Here is an 18,242-nt window from a genome sequence, read left to right as displayed (position 1 = left end):
AGGTGGTGAATATTTATGCAGTCACTTTTTTTACATTATACATTTTTATTAAACTGAAATTCATTTTTAAATTCTATTTTGACATTGGTATTAAATATCTTTTTGTTTTTTTGTTTTTCAAAAAGACACATTATATTGACCACAACTGATTTATAATGTCAATTAAAAGGTAAAACATCCAAAGAGTGAATACTTTTTATAAGCACTGTAGAGTATAGTGTTGGAGTCAAAGACAAAGTTACCATGGGGACAATTAATTATACTGTATCATCTTATCATCTTATAATATCATCATATCACATCTTATTGCATCCTGCATTGCATGGTATTATATTGTATCATATACTGCATTGCATCGCTGACATAGTATCAGTATCATATCCTTTCATATCCCTAGCATTTTGTCGCAGCAGCCTTGGCAATGATTAATTTCCTTTTTTCAACTGTGAACTGATAAAGATTTTTATGATGGTCAAATACTCTGGGTTCCTGTTGTAAAATGATGCATTCATATATTTCCCCTTTTTTCACCCAAATCCATATGCTTTTGTCTATATGTGATTTATGTTTTTGTAGTTTGCAGTGAGTCCCTCTCCTCAGGGTCAAGAAATTACAGTTGAGAAAATTTTCCATTATAAATCCATCAGTGTGTACAAGTTATTACTGGCATTTCAAAAAAGGAAAACATAACCTTGATAGCAAAAAATATTTTAAAAATCAATAAAAATAACCTTGACCAAAATAAACAGAAGAAAAACACATCTCTTGCACTGATACTATAAATGTGTGCTAGCTGTTTATTCAGAGGTCAGACTTTTATTTCCTCACCATCAGCAGCCAGAGCTGTCACTATGCTTGTCTGAGTGGGCCCCGTCTTCCCGACTCCTCCGTTTTCAAACGCCGGCTGGTTGTCCAACTCTTGGAGCTGCCAGTTGAGGCCGAAAAGGTGCATTGCTGTGAAATACACACAAAAAAATGTGTGGGCTTGTAGAAATGGATAAACAAATACGGAAACAGCCACACCAAAACACTCAGGCCACTTAAGTACAAAAGACCAGTTGAAGAGGGGGCTATGGATGGATTCAATGCAGCCAGAGAAAAACAGAAAGACAGTTTAACTCCATACATTTCAGTCCACGTTTTGTTTTTAAAGGCTGCTCTGCAAATAGGTGGCTTTTCAGTAAACACAGCGCTGATAGAGGCCAGACAAAGTCATCTCAATCAATACTTAGGAACCCTGTTGCTCTCACATGTTTCCTTGGAGAGTGCTGTTCATTAACGTTCCAGAGAGTCTGCTGCAAACAAACAGCTACTGCATCAAAGAGAGCACAATTTCTATTTTCAACAGAGGCTTTTTCTTCTGTAGACAAGACACTGGAAAACTCTCAGAGACTAATACAAAGCAGGACAGACACAGAGACGCAGCTTCTTGTTTGTGAAAGAGTAAGACAAGGGGAAGAGACAAGTGAGAGACTTTTTGGAAGCAGTGCAAGGCAGTTTATTGAGACAGACAAGCACAGCAGGAAGAGGAAGTGAGAGGGGACGATGCTGCAACACTCCTCTTGTCCTCTTACATAACTAAACTGAGCCTGGCTTACATTCAGCCAACCTGCTTTATTGTCACAGTATTGGATGCAATCAAACCAAGTTTTTGTTGTTTTCAGAGACTGAGGGGCTCCTGTGAGCACAGTGAGAGGGCCAATCTCCTTCAAAGTCACAAGCCAGGGAACATGCTGAGGAAGCATCTTGATTTCCGACCATTTGATCTGCAAGAGGAACTTTTCTCCAACACTCTGTGCTTGCTGGGAAGATGGATATTGACTGCAGCAAATAACTTGAGAGGTGGATAAGGGGCCGGAGAGAATATCAAATGTGAAGGAGACCAAAAAAATAGAAGGAAGGTTGTATGGAAAGTGTATCAGTCGATGCTTTGTAAAGAAATAGGGCATGTTCTCTCTTGTTTAAAATCTCCTGATGAATATTTTTGGCAACGGTTTAGTCAGAAAACACACAGTACTGTCCTTGGTAATCAGAAACACAGGTGCTCTGTAGCCTTGAATGCTAATCAAACAATAAAGATTAAAATTGAGTGATAATGGTTGGCTCCCAACTACAATCAGCCAGCATCGCCCCTCAGTGACAGAAATCACTTCAGTTACTTGTCTAATAATTCTGTGGCACGGTAAACAACAGTGCTTTCAAACTGCCTTTAAACCATGGCCACATCTTTGTCACATTTTGGAGTCCAAACAAATAGAAGAAAAAAAAAAAAACAAAACAAAAAAAAAAAAAACAACTGCCCTTCAAGATCACTTTAGCCAGCAGACATGAAATGACTGCATGGCAACACAATTCCTTTTGGGCAAATGCCCCCCTTCAATGAACATCCACTTTTAGGGTTTGCTAACATCAAAGAGAGGACCTCTATAAATCAAGACCTTTAGTGTTACAATGCACAATTCACAGTCATCATACTCCTTTTACAACTGTACCTTACATAATGCAGGGCTTGTCAATCAATAGCTACCTTGTATTATTTTATCAGTAAGATTTTGTAAAAATACAAGACAATTCAGGTTCAAATCCTGGTAGGACAAAATCTTTTTATGAGGAGTTTGCATATTTTCATCAGCCGTGTGATTGACTGGCAACCAGTTCAGATCGTACTCCACCTACCGCTCAATGACAGCTGGAATTGGCTGCTCAAAAAGTCAATTAAAGTTACTTCTGAACTTTGGAGCAGCACCAAAGTATTCATCCAATGTTGAAATCTGTGTTGAAATTGCTTTGAAGAGGTTAATTAGCTCACTTAAGGAGCTGACAGACTGCTATATTATGATGCATTCATGGACAGTAAGAAAAAAACAATCATGCAATTGCAGTTTAAATAAATGGTCATCATATGTTCACATGTAAGTTTTTTAAAAAGAAACTTGAATAAATCCAGTTGTGAGGACACAAAACATGTTTGCTCATTTAGCAATGTTTCTACATAACAAATAGATTAATGACCTTTTTACTCAATATCTACTCATTTTACACCACCTCTGTTAAATGGATTGTCATTTGTCTTTCCAACAAACAGAAAAGTGTCAATAGTAGCACTGATGAGGACTCAGATTGATATGAATTATTGGATTGGAAATATGACTGGTATGTCTGCTTTTCTTTGTTACTTTGGTACTTTTTTGTCCCATTAGATGTAAAAATAATGGAAGTCAGGGAGCAGGTGGCCTAGTGGTTAAAGGCGCTCCCCATGTACACAGGCGGCCGGTTCGAATCCGGCCTGAGGCCCTTTACCGCATGTCTCTTGACCCTGTTTCCGTCTCTATCCACTGTCCTCCTCTATCTAATAAAGGCACTAAAATGCCCAAAAATAAATCTTAAAAAATAAATAAATAAATAAATAATAAAAATAATAATAATAATGGAAGTCATTCAAAGGTATCAAAAAAGTATCAACGTATTAAACATTTAGACAACACTATTAACAAAGTACCTTTGTCAACACACATTTGATAACTTTTAATGTTTATACCAGGGTTGTCCAAGTTATGGCCCAGGGAACAAATGCAGCCTGTGGTCCAATTTTGATTGACCTGCAGCAAAGTCTAGAAATAAAAAATGAATATAGCCCATATTTGAACATGAAGCGTGTGCTTGACTGTATAGTACTTCAGAGTTTCAGCACAAGGTTATGCTAGCATGCTACTTTTGTAAACAAGCATCTTGACAAGAAGAATTTATTGGTGTGTTTTTTTCTGTGACTAAATTGGGACAATATTGTTCATGGTAAACATGTAGCAACCAAAATAATATCTTGTTATCTTAGTTTTACAAACTTGTGGATACTTAAGTGGCCCCAACATCCTTATATATTTCTGTGTGTGGCCCTCAGTGGAAAAAGTTTGGAAACCCCTGGCTTATACAAACAAAAAGTGTACAGTTCCCATGCTGTGTATTTGTTTTATAGTGTTTTTTTTATTATTTGAAATTTTAAAGAAGTGCTGAACAATTTAACATTTTGTTTTCATCTGTACACTGAGGTATCTGACTGAACTATGATAAACACATCAATGTTGATGTTATAGCTGAAGTTTGCACCAAACTGATAAAAATCTGGATTTTAAGGCTTTTAATTAGTCCAAACAAACATTTGCTTTGAAAATATTTTCTGAAAAGGTGGGGCTTATGTGACGTGGAATCCTACCATTGGTAGGTTTCTACATCACAAACTATATAAAAGGTAGAGTGTTACCGCCTCCAACTGACTTTCCCATTCAGAGACCACCACCATCCTCTCCTGCACCTGCACTGCCTCAGCTCTGAGAGCTCCGGATGTAGTAATGCCGCTGCAGGAGCCAATGGACCGAACAGGTAGTGCTCAGAACCACCGTGGTCCAACACCACACTACAGCCTGCTTCAGGGGACTCTGGAGGGGAAAAAAACCTCCACCTCAAAAGATCGCTTTGAGGCAGCAGTGCTGTGGGACTCTGTCTGTGTCTCTCTCTGGCAAGGGGACGTCACTGTCACTCCTGCCTTATCTGGAAAACCCCGTCCTTTTCCCCTTCCTCCCTTCAGTACCAAACTGCTCACTTTCTGTGCATTTTTTGAATTACAGAGGTGGGCGGAGTTAGCTCTGAGCCTTTAAAAAATTATTCAAAATGATGAATCAATTCTTTTTTATATATTTTCAGCATATTATATTACCATGATAATACTGATAACAGTGATTTTAATGATTAATGATTTATGATTATCAGGATATGAAATATTAATATCGTTACATCTCTACCCTGGGCACATGACAAATGGGCCAATGGACGCATCACACACCCTCACCTAAAAGCAGGCAGCAGAGGAATACATCAAGTGAGTTCAGGCATAAGAAGTAAGAAATGCAATGTCACAGGATCAGCCAAGAGACTTTGGAGAGAAATCAGAGCAGTAGACTCATCTAGCAAAAGTCAGCAGTTTACAACCTTCAAGAAATATATGCCTCTTAGCATGAGTGCATATGGTGTTATTTCTTACGTATGTTTTGTAAGAAAAGATGATTGAAATTACTGTATTAGCCTGTTAATGGCTTTTTCCATCATGTTTTAGCATCAAGCTTAATTAGATGGTCCATCTTGGAGAAATTATGACATTTATTTGTAGTTGCCAGGCTCAAACAACAATTAAACACATATGTCAATAAATCTGTGTAAAGTAGTATGCATGCAACAAAGCCAACAGCTATGAAATGACAACGGCTAAAATGTGAGGGTTAAAAAGTGATTCAAAAAAGGACACTTGTTTGACTGTCTGAGTAGTAGCTGAGTTTAGGTAGGGTCCTGCTGGGGGTCTTCAGGGAGCAGTCAGTCTCAGAGTTAGCCAATCTTAAAACTGATTCTTAAACTCACAGGTAAGAGTAGCGACGACTAGTTTAACATGGTCACTTCTCCTGGAATGAGTTAAGAGTCTGGCAGCAGTGTCTTGAATTTACATTAGTCTCTCGATGTTATCCATGGATGGATTTTTTTAAGTCTACAGGAGAAGGAATGACTGGATTTTGGTTGAATGTCTTGGCTGATTAAAGAGGGACTGCATAACTTTAGTATTCTGGTAACAAAAGATAAGAAGGAGACAAAAATGGCTTTTAGGTTCAGGCCTGCAAACATCATGGCTACCACTTTGATTGGGCACATTTGCCCCTGCAGATTACAAAAACAATATGCAAAACTGAGACCCAGGTTTAAAACAGTTTGAATAACCCTTTAATGCTGACCTGTTCAACAAAAGCAATACCAAGGCTGAGTTTTCCAATCACACCAAATGGACCAGTCAAACATTTCATTCAGTGTAAACCTGCAAGGTATAAAATTTGTTGCATTCTTGTTTCTCATTTCTGCTACATCAGTGAGTTGTCCTGTTGCCATTGATACTGTGGTTCCCAAATGTTCTAAATGAGTCTCTGTCTTCAATCAGATTTGCATCAGTCCCATAACTGAAGCTTACGTTCATTCAAAAGAAACAGACAGCCGCAGACAAAATCTTGGCCTAGTTAAACGGTAAAATTCTCAGAATGAAAGACCAACTTTTCAAATGGGTTGCAGTGTAAATATTTTCATTTCTTAGACAAACTTGTTGGAGGCTTTCAACTGAGCAAAGGCTCCAGAATCTTAAGAAAACACTGTGAGCTGAGCTGGCTGCCAAAATGAATGGATCAACCGAGGACACAGAGCATTAACCCAAAGTGAAACACGCTCTGCCTGCAAAGAAAGTGACACCTTCTCTAGTGAGATGATTGACAATATGGAAATAAAACAGGTTAAGGTCATTTTTAAAGAATAAAACGTGCTATAATTGTTCTTTACAACACCTAGTGTTTGAAAAATTAGCAGGAAAAAAGAGGGAACAAAAGCCCTTTTTAATGTTGAGGTAAATATCTCTCTTTATGACTGGCAGAGGACACCTTAGTTTTTCAAAGGGGACATAAGACAACGGGTAATGCACTCAAAGGAGCTGTTGACATTGAGCTGACAATGCAATACTGTTTTTTTTAAATGAAAGCCAGTGCAGCTGATTTTCATAAGCGGTTTTACCATTAGGCATAGGTGGGACTCGTGCAACAGGGGGCCAAGGTACAGGCAAGGGTGAGCATCAAATGTGAGGTATACATAACATTAGTTCTACAAATGAAAATTATAATGTATTAAAAGTTCCACATAGGGCATACAATAGCATCAAAATTGAGTTTGATTAAAACAAAACAAAACAAAACAAACAAAAAAAACCCAACTTCCTTAAAAGGACACCTAGACCGCCTTTAAGTTCAATCCCATCAAAAAGCCCCATCATGTCTTTATTTAAAGCAAACTACTGCTTGGTAGATTTACATAGTCATATCAAATACATAAAATTGCTGATTACTGTCTATGCATTTACATGATCACAGTACTGTCATAACTGGGTGTATTCAGGTAAACACACCCATAAACATTAATGTCTCTTTAGCTGGGCACACACTGTGCAATTTCAAGCTGACTCTGTGACAGTGGTGGCAGAATGTCAGTTCATACCGAATTGCTTACAACGCACGGCCATCGCAGACGACGTATATGCTCACAATATACAATCCGATGGTCGTGCACTGTCTCAGTGCTCACACTGTACAAGTGATGTCTGGACAGACAGTGACAATAATCTGAAGAGTTTCCTTTGATAAAGTTGCACACATTGATGTTGAAATCGTATCCAGTTATATCATCTCTCTCTCTCTCTCTCTCTCTCTCTCTCTTTCCCCCGCTATCTCTCTTTATCCCACACACACAAACAGCATCACCATACGTGTCAGCTGAAGGTCTGTGGGTAGGAATATTTCCTGCTCATTTATTTCCTTTATTATTGCGGGGGAAAGGGGGGGCATTAGAAAGTAATTCTTGCTGTTATCATGATAATTTGAGATGCTGTCTGACAAAGGAAAAAAAACACTCCAAAGTTGAGGACTGTGCTTGTGGTCTGCTTTCACTGTGGGAGTGTCTGGAGTCATACATGTCAGAAATCCATTCGACCAGTTGGGAGCAGCTGGTGGGCCAGTGGTTGGGTCATGGTTGGCCATTGTACCCTTGCTAAACCTTCTTTTGTTATGTTCCTACCTTTCGACTAGAGATGAACAATTAATCAAGTTTCAATTTCAGTTACAATTCCCCCCCCCCCCCCGTCATGAAAACAAGATCATCACAATCAAACAAACACTGTGTTATGTTGTACTAACTTACTCACAGATTTTGGCATGGGTGGTATTTTTTTTTCCTTCTTTAACAAAAGGGAACAACGTCTCAACCTCAAAAAAAAAATTTATTATTGCGATATTGATTTATTTGTTAACCGTTATTATCATTAAAGTGATAGGGTGTTTCAAAAAATACAGATTCTGATTGAACTCCAGAGATCCTGTGTGGAGATGGGACAAAGTTCCAGAAGGACAAACATCACTGCAGCCCTCCACTCATCTGGGCTTATGGCAGAATAGATAGGCGGAAGCCTCTCCCTCAACGTAAAACACACGAAAGCCTGCTTGGAGCTTGCAAAGAACTCCACATGAAAGCCATGCAGCTATCCTGTCTCTGAGCTCTGCAGGCAGTCCCTTTGACCTCATGGCTTGGCTTTTGCTGAGATATGCATTGTCAGCTGTGACACTTTCTATAAAGAGGTGTGTGTCTTTCCAAATAATTTCCAGTCAGTTTAATTTACAACAGATGGACTCCAGTCAAGATTTAGAAACTTCTCTGCAACGATCCAGAGTAATGGGAGGCACCTAGGCTAGTTTCATGTGCTGTTGCAAAGGCACTGAATACTTTATCAATGTGATCTTTCTTTTTTGTTTTGTTTTGTTTTTTTTGTTTTGTTTTTTTTTAAATACATTTTTGCAAACATTTAAAAAAATCTGTTTTCACTTTGTCACAATGGGGTACTGAGGGTAGATTAAAAAGAATGAAATTAATTTAAATGACCATGGCAGCAGGCTGAATCATAACTAAATTTTTAAAAGTGAAAGGGTCTGAATTCATTCTGAACACACTTTTTACACAGTTTATTGTAACGTTTATTTCCGGGACGGTGAAATCAACATCAGAAAGGTTTTATCGCCAAGTACATTTTCACATACAAGGAATCTGACTTTGTCCATCCATCAATTTAGTCAAACAAGTTTTTCTCTGGTTGAGTAAAGGCCTAATGATTATTCCCTGCTTTTACTGTCTTCATGGTGCTCCTATGCCCACTGCTATTGTTACACATGCCCTTTACCTCCCTGTTTCCGCCCAGCCTTCACAGAATCATCATCCGTCAATTCATCATCTAGCTGGTCTCAGCAAGTCATCGGAACCAGTGTCGCAACTCCACCGGGGATTTATCCTTCTGCTGCTAAATGCAGTCAGGGCTTCTAAAAAAGTAACAAACATCACATCAAATCCGGAACACATCATCTGAACTGCAATGATGCATTGACAGGAGTCATTAAAAACTATTAGGAATTGTCTATTGAGTCTAATATATATCAACAGTAGGGATGGATGGATTATCCTCCTGGCAAATTATTGTCAACATTTGGCAATCAGAGGATTATCAGTATCTGCATTTTAACTGACCAATAATTGATAGAATTAAAGGTGTGCTACTCAAATGCCAGGTGTGTCTTCCCCTCTGGCCTTTTCACAGTCTCACCTTACGCCCTGTCTACACCACTATCTGACTGGCTTGATGTCACACAGCTACCAGCCAATCAGCACTGAGGCCTGGGTGGCACTGACACAGAATGTATACAGCATCACTTCCTGTTTCCTGCTGCTGTGTCTCTTTGTGGTTTCTCATGTTGACAGAGCTAATACCCATTTGTTTATTGTCCTTAACTTTTTAACATGCATTTTGTTTGCCATTACACATGGATATATGATTCCAAATATAGGTTATTGGTCACATGCATAGCTTATAATTGGTACCAATAACTACCCTGAAAAACCAGTATCTGTCAGCCTTTAATCTATAGCCATGGCTTTTACATAGTTTCCTTTTATAGTTATAAAGATATTTTCCTCAGAATCAAAAAAATATAAAGCTTGTGGAATAAAAAAGTTACTAAAAAATTATATTCATAGACTTTTAGACCCTGCCACAGTTTAACACTTCCGCCTTCCAGCACCACCAACCTTCCACCTCAGAGGTAAAAGTGTGTTAAGGTAGCTTCTTGTGTATCACACACCACCACAGAACCACCAAGAGCCCTATCCTCTTCACTGCTCTTAGCCCACCCAAGCCTGAATCTCCACTTACCTCATCAACAAATTGCTTTGAGGTGAATAGCCCTCAATTTACGCATTTGCATAAGTTATTCCTGCAGCCTGGGCCAGTTCAATTAATATTTATAGGCCGTGAGCCATTCTCCTCCTGAGCTGGAAGCTGGAAAAGCTAGCCTCTAATCTCAGAAGTCAAAATCTGCCCCATGGAACACCTCTTCTGATGATGGACTGGATGGCAAATTTGCAGGTTTACAACATGTTTGTTTGAGCTTTAACATCAACAGGAAATTTAGTGTACTGAAGCACCAACACTTCTATGCTGAAAAAATCCTCCTGGCTGCTCTCACAGCAAATTAACCGTCTTGTTCTCATGATTCTCTGTCATGCTGTTACCTGGAAACACAGTGCTAATTACGCTTAAAGGGAAAATTGTATCTCCTTTTCCAAGAAAGATAAATATATTACTCAGCAGAGAAACCCAAGGCACTAAAAAAAACCCACAAAGTTGAAAACTTCTTGAGAGTTTAAAACATTCAGAGGATGCCATTCTGATAGCTGTCGCCACCAAGCATAATGAGTCCATTTAACAGCGAGCGAGGTGGCCCATCTGGAGTCACAGTGTGCCAAAAGCAACTTGGAGCGCAACAGCCTCAAAATTATTGAGACAAACATTGTTTTTTTTTTTTGTTTTTTTTTTTGCTGGAACCTGTCTGCACATCTTCCCAGAAACGTCCCCCAGGAACTCCTCAGTATAAGCCGCACAGCTCAGAGCGTGGCAAAGACGTTCCAGTTTTCTTTGGATAGACTCTCCAACAGCCTCAAATGAAATGACAACATCTCCAACACAGCATCGACCAACCATGGGTTTGTGTTTTTCAGTCCTGAGGCAATTGAAGCAAGCTGAGCGCCACCTTTTCTAAGTCTCTGTGGGGTTTCTTGAATTTATTATAAGATTTCCATTACAAGCGTCATTGTTTTTCCCACATTGCATTTCTCCATCTCAAGTGGGTCCACCTGTTTCTTTCACTCTTCTCCGGTAGCTGACATGTTGGAACTGAAAGTGCCCACCGTTTTGACAATTTCACTAAAGCCAATACTTCAATCAGCCAACCTTCAGTGAAATACAATCATGTAACACTAAATTAATTTTCTCTTTATCTAGTAAATTGAATTTTTGTCACAGGCATACAATTCTAAAGACAGAAAGGATCTGCACATTTACTTTCTGTAATGCAGCTCATACACAATGGTGTGGTCTCTCTCTCTCCAGTACAGAAGCTGTCCTGTTTTTACCAGAAATATGCAGCTTCATCATGTATGTGTCTGTGCATCTTACTAAAGCTACCAATAAAAAAGATTTGAAAAGGTTCTCCAAAATAAAAGACATTAGATATCATAATAAAAAGTTTACTGGGGATGGAACACGATTTTGCTGTTGTGAAGCTGAATGTTAATTTCTGTGAAATGAAAAAAAAAAAAAAAAATCCTCAAAAGTTTTTAGTCATTTCATTTTAAAAATATACAGAGCTTAACAAATTTATTAGACCACCTGTCATATTTGTCTGAGAGACCATCCAGCATCATGAAGTGCTTTAATGCGGACTCTTTCATTTTCAGTGAGCTCTCCACGTTTTACCATTTTGAACAGGAATGAGGAATTTCAAACTGAATTCACCCAAATTTGAGCCGGCTCACTGGGCTTCTCTGAGAAATCAAAAATTAATCAAGCATAACATTTAACCACTAAAACTCATTTTTCTGTTCAGGAATGCAAGTAAATAACTACAATTTGACATATTAATCAAGAAATAATGTGCTTTACTATTTTTTCAGTTTTTTGTAAATCAGTACATTTAAAAATTCATGGATAAAAATAATAATTATATTTTAGCATTAAAAATATCATTTTGGTTAAACAGCTTCTACATATTGGTGTATTAACCATTGTAGAACATAAAAAAAATGATTTTAGTCATTAACAATGCTGTTAATTTAGGGCAGCTGTGGCATAAACCTTGCTTTGGGTGATGGTCTAATAAATTTGTTAAGCACTGTATTTTCCAAAATGTTTTGCTGCCATTTGGGTAGAACGTGGTACTTCAACCAAAGGGTGGCTGCAGAACACCAAAAGCTTTCTGCCATAGTTTATAATAGTAAAAGAAGAAGTAAGCTTAACTATCAGGCGACACGACCGTAGATTAAAGGCTGGTGATGCTAACTTACTATGTCCTTACATTAAAAAAAAAAAAAAAAAGATATGCTTTATTTAATCTTGTTTGGTAAAATGTCATTGAAACACTGCATTCTACTTGATATGGGTAAGCAAATAACAATAAACATGTTTATCTTAAATACACAGTATGTAAATTTGACACCAAAAGGCTCTCAATATAACAGTAACAAGTAGGGTTGTTCAGATTCAGAAACCAGTATTGGAAATACGTCCAATACTGCTTAAAATGCAGGTATTGGTATCCGTGAGTACACCAATTTATGCACCGATCCAATATCGTTTGGTTTAACTTTATATTTTGCTTCGTTTAGCCATGCTAAATGTTAGCACTATAAACCGGAAATCAATTCATCTTCACTGCCACACTATGAACGGTTTCCGTTTTTAGCGCAGTGAAGAAGAACCAAGAGACTCGTCGCGGTAGCAAAGAATGGAGGCTGTGTGACAGTTTTTTTTTCCGAATGTGACCATTAAAATGCCTTCAAGGTCGACGCTGTGGTACAAAACAAGAAGTGACACAGTTTATTAAAAGTTACATAACTTTTGAACCATAAATCGTTGTCTCTCACTTGTTTTTCCTTTTGAAGCTAGCCGTTGTATTTTCCCATTGACACTATTAATGCCTTTGAATCCCGTGTGGCAGCATTGTCAGAGAGGCTGGAACTCGTGTGACTTTTGGGGACTTTAATGATTAAATCCACACCATTAAATCCAATATTGAACGTCTTTTTATCCATTTTAATCAAATTACGATCATTTATTACCGCTATCTCAAATGCTAGCCACCATATTGTTACTCTCTGTGAGTGTCTGTCAGCCAATAGCAGACTGTTCCATAATCATGTGACGCAGCACAAAATAGCAGAAAGGAGAGACAGAGTTCAATTCAGTTGATGATTTATACAACTGTATACTTGAAGTATATATCTGTATACAACACTTGTTAATATGGGAGTTGTAAGTTTTATATTGTATATGGAAAAGTGTAATAAAGTTTGTATTAAAAAAAGAAAGATAGAGAGAGCCTGTGATGCAGCCCCCTGTATTAATTTGATTTTAATATTTAGCAGCAAAACTCAATAATCAGCAGGAAAACAACTTTAGGGTCACAGAGATGCTGGACATTATGATTCCATTCGTTGATCCATGTTCTGAGTCAAATATAGGTCTAAAATAATTTGCTAGTCTGAACAGTCAGTTCAGAAAGTTCAGACAGGTATCAGATCAGCTAACATCAGATAACATCTTGGTATCAGAATTGTATCAAGAAGGAAAAAATGATATTGGAACATTCCTAGTAAGGAGAGATGATGAAAAGGGACCAGCACTGCTAAGCGACACCCCCAACCTCCACTTTTCAATTCTTGTTTCAAAAAAACAGGATCTGAAATTCATCCTTAAAACCAAACCTTGGTTAACTGTTTAGTAAGTACACTCTATGGAGAGCAGTTTTTTTTTTTGTTTTATAACAGTCTTCACTTTAAAACAAGACGTAAGCAGCAGAGCTGGGCATGGTGCACAGGAAATGCCTACAAAGGCAACAGGAGGTCGGGGGCATCAATTTGCAGGGGCAAGCTTGGGTGATTGAACTCAACCATGGCAGAAATTAATTGTGGCAGAAGAAGCAACTAAAAACATGAATGAGTTGGAGCACCAGAATGGCAGAGTCCAGTCAGGGTCCTGCACAGGTGCAATTCTGCAGACCCACATCCGCCCACACCCGTACAGCTCAGAACTGAACCCTCAAATACCCTTTCCCCTGTCAAATACCTAGATACAACAGGACCTGTGGATAGTACAGCACGATTCGATCTGACCTGACCTGTGATTGAACACAATGTGTGCATACAGGTGTCACTTTCATTTAAAGTGCTTTATTTTTTAAGCTGCTGTGAAGTCATTGTTTTAACAACAAGCGCTGATTCTTCTCTAATTTTCACATGCATGTGCATGTTATGCACATGGTAATCAGTGGTAAGAAAGCCTACTGCAGTGCATTTTTCTTTCTCTCACAAATGTAAACATACACTTGCACACACATGCATACATCAGTGAACACATGCTTCTGTTGAAGCTACTGACCACTTGTAGGCTGTAAAGTATAACCAAAGATGGTCGAAGAAATGAATAAAACTCACAACCTACGACAGTAGACATTTTGAGTAATTCCCTTGGGCTCCTACACTGAAAAAACAGATTTTGACCCTTAGTATTTGTAATGTATAATTACTAAGTTTGTTTCACTGATTTAAATGTGTAATTCAGTCCATCATATTATTTGGATTAATTTCAAAATGTTCTGTCTCCATATCAAATGAGTTGATTTTAGTTGTGCAAAAATAACATAATAAAACTTTGTTAAAATAAGTTGGTTTGAAATGTGTTAAAATAACATAAAAAAGTTGTGCTAAACTAAAGTGATTTTAAGTATGTAGAAGAAATCTTAGAAATGTGTTCAGGCTAGTTGAATTTAATTGTGTACCAGGAACATAAAAAATTGTGTTCAAATGAGGACTGAGCATGTGCAGGGAGAAACTGCCATTTTATCCTTTCCTGGTAAGGATTTACACTTTTCCAAGGACATTTTCAGCGCTGCAATTACCCACCCGTTTTTCAGTAAGTAAGAAATTTACTGTTATTGGTGGTGAGGCTTGTGTCAGAAAGTTAAATTAGTTTCTGTTCTAAGCATTCTTTTTAAACGCATATTGCTTGTTTTTATAAGGTTATAGCCATAGATATCAAGACGTAGCCAAAACTTGGTTATTACTCAAATTATTTGAGTTATGACAAATCTGCAGTTTTCCCAGAATGCCTTTGGGCACTAAACCTTATGCACTCAGTTTGCTGATGCTGCCTTGGCCAAGAAACTCTTGGGAAAAAAAGAGATTTTTAATCTCAAAGAGGTTTTTTCCTGGTTAATTAAAGGTTAAATAAAAATAATTTTTAAAAAAAAGCACCATAAGTGAAGTTGCTGTCTCAATTAAAGAGGTTCCGCCTATAGGGGGCAATGTAACTGTTGTAACTGCTTATGTCTATGAATGCTGAATGGCACATTGACATTGGCAAAACTTCATCTACTGGTGCAGTGGATGACTAACAGTCATTGCTACAAATAATTGCACAAGTTAGTCCACCTTAGGTGAAATGATAACATAAAAACATTATCATTGAGTACTATTTGACATTTAAAGGTAAGCAGTTGCCTATGATATACTCATCTTGCTTTACAGTGTACTAAATTTGAGCAAATGTACCTCTAATTTGAAATTACTTAAAAATAATAAGTTGAGTCAATTTAAAAAAACATGTGGAATCTAGGCAAATTTCTTTTGTGCAACTGCTAAAATTGATAAAATTGAGTTAATTCAGCTCCATTCATTTGAGTCTGTTTAATCTTGGTTTATTTGACTTTTCTTAAAAATTTTGGCACCTGCTACACAAAATTGTAAAGTTAAACGTACCTGTATTATTCATCTAAGATTACTTAAAAACATTGAGTTCAGTCAACAAAAAAATTATATCTAGACCTAGATAAACATATTGTGTGAAACTGCTAAAATTAATAAAATTAAGTAGGATCAACAGAACAAAGAACAAAGTTTTTTTTCAGTGTACAGCAAATTTTCCAAAGAACAAGTCCACATATGAGCTCATAAAAAGGTAACAAGAGAAAAAATGTGCCTAAAAATACCTTAAAGCTTCAAGCAACTAATTTTGATCTTACTTGACCATATTTGCTCATTTAGATTTGAAAAATAATTGTACTCATTGTCATATAGCCTAGGATTTTCTATCTTTTAAATTGATGTCATCTGCCATCTGCCTATACTCTCAACTTTACAGAATTATATTTTTTACCGTTAACTAGATATTTAAGCAGGTCACCCGAGGACTCTAGGTCCAGTATTAGTACACACTTCATTGTGAAGCAGTCTTCAAAAGTGTGTCGGCGTGACAATGGCAATTAACAAGTCATGTCCGTCAGCATCCAGCGCTTTTTACTCAAAATAGACTTTTAAGTGCAAAACAAATTCTACATATTATACCATTAGGTAAAAAATTTGTACAATCTGGTGCTAAATCTGTGAGATTGGTATGAACGATTTCCATAATGTAATTGAATTAAGATAAGGAACTAGGACGTACATCTTGCTCCATCTGGGACTTAAATCAATGCAGTGCATCTAGGACCAGTGTTTCATAACGTGGATTTGTATTAATCACCTGGATCATTTAGTCTCTATTTTCAGTCTGGAGTTCCTGTACCACTTGTGCACAAGTGCGTTTCTCCTTTTCTCTGTGCTGCATCATTAAGTGTTTTTCAAAGCTGATAGAGGTGAATGAGACTGCATGTTGGGGATTTGGAACAGTAACTTTGCTTGCAATGCCCATGGTTGTAGGGCGGTATTTTATCCCTTAATTAAAAATCTGTGATATGCAATTTAAAAAAGACAACTCATACCACCAAACTATTCATGCTTCATTATAGAAACACTATTAATCAGTCAGTTTTTTATACATGTCTGATATTCAAAGACATTTTCAGACAAAAGCAGTTTTGTCAGTAAAAACATTCAAATCAAACACGTTCAGTGAGCATAATATTCCCATTTGGTTTTGTTTGTGCCGTTCAATTTAAGGTGCATTTCCAAAACTCCACATGCTGTGTGCTGCATCCAGTCACAGCACCAACATTGGACTCGGTCCTGATTAGCCTCCCTCTGTCTGAACAATTGCTGAAATCCTTCCAATCAGGCTAGTTTGCAGAGCTGGAACTGGAACACCTCACCTCAGCAGGTTTGCTTCATTTGAATTACAGGAGCTGCTGCTGTCGGTCAGCCAGAGTTTAGTTCAGCGATTACTCTGCATGTTATTCTACAAATTCATCCCATAAAAAATAACATTTAATATGAGCTCTTTGTTTCTTAGCAGCTGTTGTTTTAGCCTGAGCTGCAAAAGAAAACACAATTTGAGTAATATGGCTCAGTTAAATTCAAACACAGTCCTGTTTTAATAAATAACAGAAGCAGGTGTGCTTGTATTTGTCTCTGAGTTTGTCTTTGCACTAATGGGACCGTGTGAGCTGACAGTAGGGAAGTATTATTAAAGTATGAGTGCACATTGTAGCTATTTGAGTCATTGCACCTGGCAGGTGAATTGGCGGCAGATGAAAGAGAGAGGAAGTGGTGGAAACACTCTCAGGCACCTGAGGCAAGTGGCAAAGGGCTGCATCTGTTTAACACACACTCAGACACACAAAAGGTGCTGAGGCATGAGTTACACATTCTGGAAAGTGGCCAAAAATACAATTCTCAAACATCTGACAGGTCTACAATTAAACAAGTCGGTGATTGTTGGGATGAAAACATTGTAAATGAATCCAATCTGCTTGAACTGTTAGTGACAACAGCTGAACAAATGACTGATGGTGCTCCTTCTTCACATGTAAACTGAGCCAATCTGTCAGGAGCATGAGAGCAAATAAAAATAGCAACTGATCTGTGCACACATAGGAGTATATACATTATAACAACTATGTTGTGCTAATTTTATGACATGGGATCATGAATGTCAACAAGCAACAAAACAGTTAAGTCAATAAAGGGATTGTGAATATTGATATGGATATAGAATATTTATGACTGCTCCTCCAAGAGAGCACTCCCCTCTCCTTTCCAACAATAAACCAGCAGTTATAGGATCTTCCCAACAACCCCATATTTCTCCTTATACAACTGTGTCACATTTCCCGCTGCCTCCAAGCTGGATGAATACTTATATATCCGCTCTGGGAGAGAGGCACAGTGTAAAGATTAAGGGCTTGGTTGACAGGAGAGGGCATGAGCAGAGATGAATCTGTAACGGGTTTATTGCTGTGGTCAAGATTCGAAAGGTTAGCAAGAAGTCAGCTTTGACACATGCTGTAAAAAACCTTCTCAAAGGAAATAATGCCCAAAGGAGAGGATGGGGGAGGAGGGTGGGCATTAGTTTATCTTCCTGACCGAGATAAAAGCATTTCCTGTTTGACAGAATGAGCGAGTTTGGGTTCTTGTACAACAAAGAGCTTTGTGGACCAAGGTCTTCTTTAAAGTTCAAGTGTTTATGTCCGTTTCCTTTTGTAAGAAGAGTTCACATACTCAACTTACGTTTCATTTTGACGTTGCCATCTGTGCTGGCCATTTGAACCCTCTCCCTGTCTGTGTTTGAGTAAGAAACCCCAAGGACA

The 18,242-nt window shown here is 37.9% G+C and overlaps 1 protein-coding gene across 9 annotated transcripts in view; it reads right to left on the bottom strand.

Moving 5' to 3' along the window:
- The window catches only part of si:dkey-237h12.3 (teneurin-3), a 305,241-nt gene that overhangs the window by 130,657 nt on the left and 156,342 nt on the right, over positions 1 to 18,242 (bottom strand). For all 9 annotated transcript variants that reach the window (XM_041797163.1, XM_041797159.1, XM_041797167.1 and 6 more), the window contains one exon: positions 829 to 954. In XM_041797163.1, coding sequence (XP_041653097.1) covers positions 829 to 954 — 126 coding nt within the window. The remainder of the gene's footprint in view (positions 1 to 828; positions 955 to 18,242) is intronic.

Source organism: Cheilinus undulatus, linkage group 10, assembly GCF_018320785.1.
Source record: "Cheilinus undulatus linkage group 10, ASM1832078v1, whole genome shotgun sequence".
Taxonomy (NCBI): Eukaryota; Metazoa; Chordata; class Actinopteri; order Labriformes; family Labridae; genus Cheilinus; species Cheilinus undulatus.
This window is presented reverse-complemented; position numbering and strand designations above follow the sequence as displayed.